The sequence below is a fragment of the Nicotiana tomentosiformis genome, chromosome 2, assembly GCF_000390325.3.
Source record: "Nicotiana tomentosiformis chromosome 2, ASM39032v3, whole genome shotgun sequence".
Taxonomy (NCBI): domain Eukaryota; kingdom Viridiplantae; phylum Streptophyta; class Magnoliopsida; order Solanales; family Solanaceae; genus Nicotiana; species Nicotiana tomentosiformis.
In genome coordinates, this window is record NC_090813.1 from 136595478 (window position 1) to 136596517 (window position 1040).

The window sequence follows — 1040 nt, forward strand, 5'->3', positions numbered from 1 at the left end:
CTTACTCGGCAAAAGTTGTAGCCTTATGTTTACACCGTCTGCCACCGATCAATATACTAGCTACCAGCAGACTACTCCCAGCAGCGCCAAACTACAAACCATCTTCCTATAACTAATTAGGATGACATCCTCTTATATGGTATTTTCACTACAATGTAGGCCCTTTTCTTTCCTTAGCATGGGCTTGTCTAAGTCAATTCAAACAAGTAATTGCCCCACACTATCTATAAATTGAGGCACCACTTTTTACAAGTTCTTCACTGCACTTTTCTTATTATACTCTCTATATTCAATAACTAAAATTATGTAGCTCAAATTAATTTATCAAGACCTTGGGAAGATGAAGACTTCTACTTTTCTTGCAATGTTCTTGGTCTTAACGTTGGTTCTCCAAGGGGAATTTCAGGCGAGCGAGGCAGTGACATGCAGTGCCTCGCAGCTAAGTGAGTGTGTGGGGGCGGTGACGTCGTCACAGGCACCATCTTCGGCATGTTGCAGCAAAATGAGGGAGCAACAGCCTTGTCTGTGTGGATACATGAAGGATCCCAGCCTGAGACAATATGTCAATAGTCCTAATGCTAGAAGGGTTGCTAACGCCTGTGGAGTTGCCGTTCCTAGTTGTTAGAATACTTAAGTGTGCAAAAGTAAAAGCCTTTATTAATTACTGTTGCTTGTACCAAGGGAATTATGAGCCTATATTGGCCCCTTTTACCTAAATAAAAAAGGTTGTGATGCTACTGGATGCTGTTATGACAACCCTTCATTTTCATGTTGTTCTTTCACTCCTTATTTGTACATAAATATGCTTTGTGTTTAACTAGTTTGTTCAATGGTTTCATAGGTGTAGCATTATCAAAAACAAAATGGAATTACCAACATATTTTACAAACCATAATTTTCGTTGATAAATTACTGACGGATAATCAAAGAATTAGAAAAAAAATCTTTTTACCAAAAATTTAATAGAGGATTACAAACTTCTTTTTTTTTCTAATCAAACTTTACCAACTGATGAATTCCATTTGTAAGTATCCCGGGTA

General features: G+C 37.8%; 1 protein-coding gene across 1 annotated transcript; it reads left to right on the forward strand.

The window, feature by feature from the left end:
* The first annotated feature begins 249 nt into the window (after nt 1-249).
* Nucleotides 250-769, forward strand: LOC104094823 (non-specific lipid-transfer protein 2-like). Its single transcript, XM_009600818.4, has one exon. The coding sequence runs from the start codon at nt 341-343 to the stop codon at nt 623-625; it is 285 nt and encodes a 94-aa protein (XP_009599113.1). The 5' UTR covers nt 250-340; the 3' UTR covers nt 626-769.
* Nucleotides 770-1040: the final 271 nt, after the last annotated feature.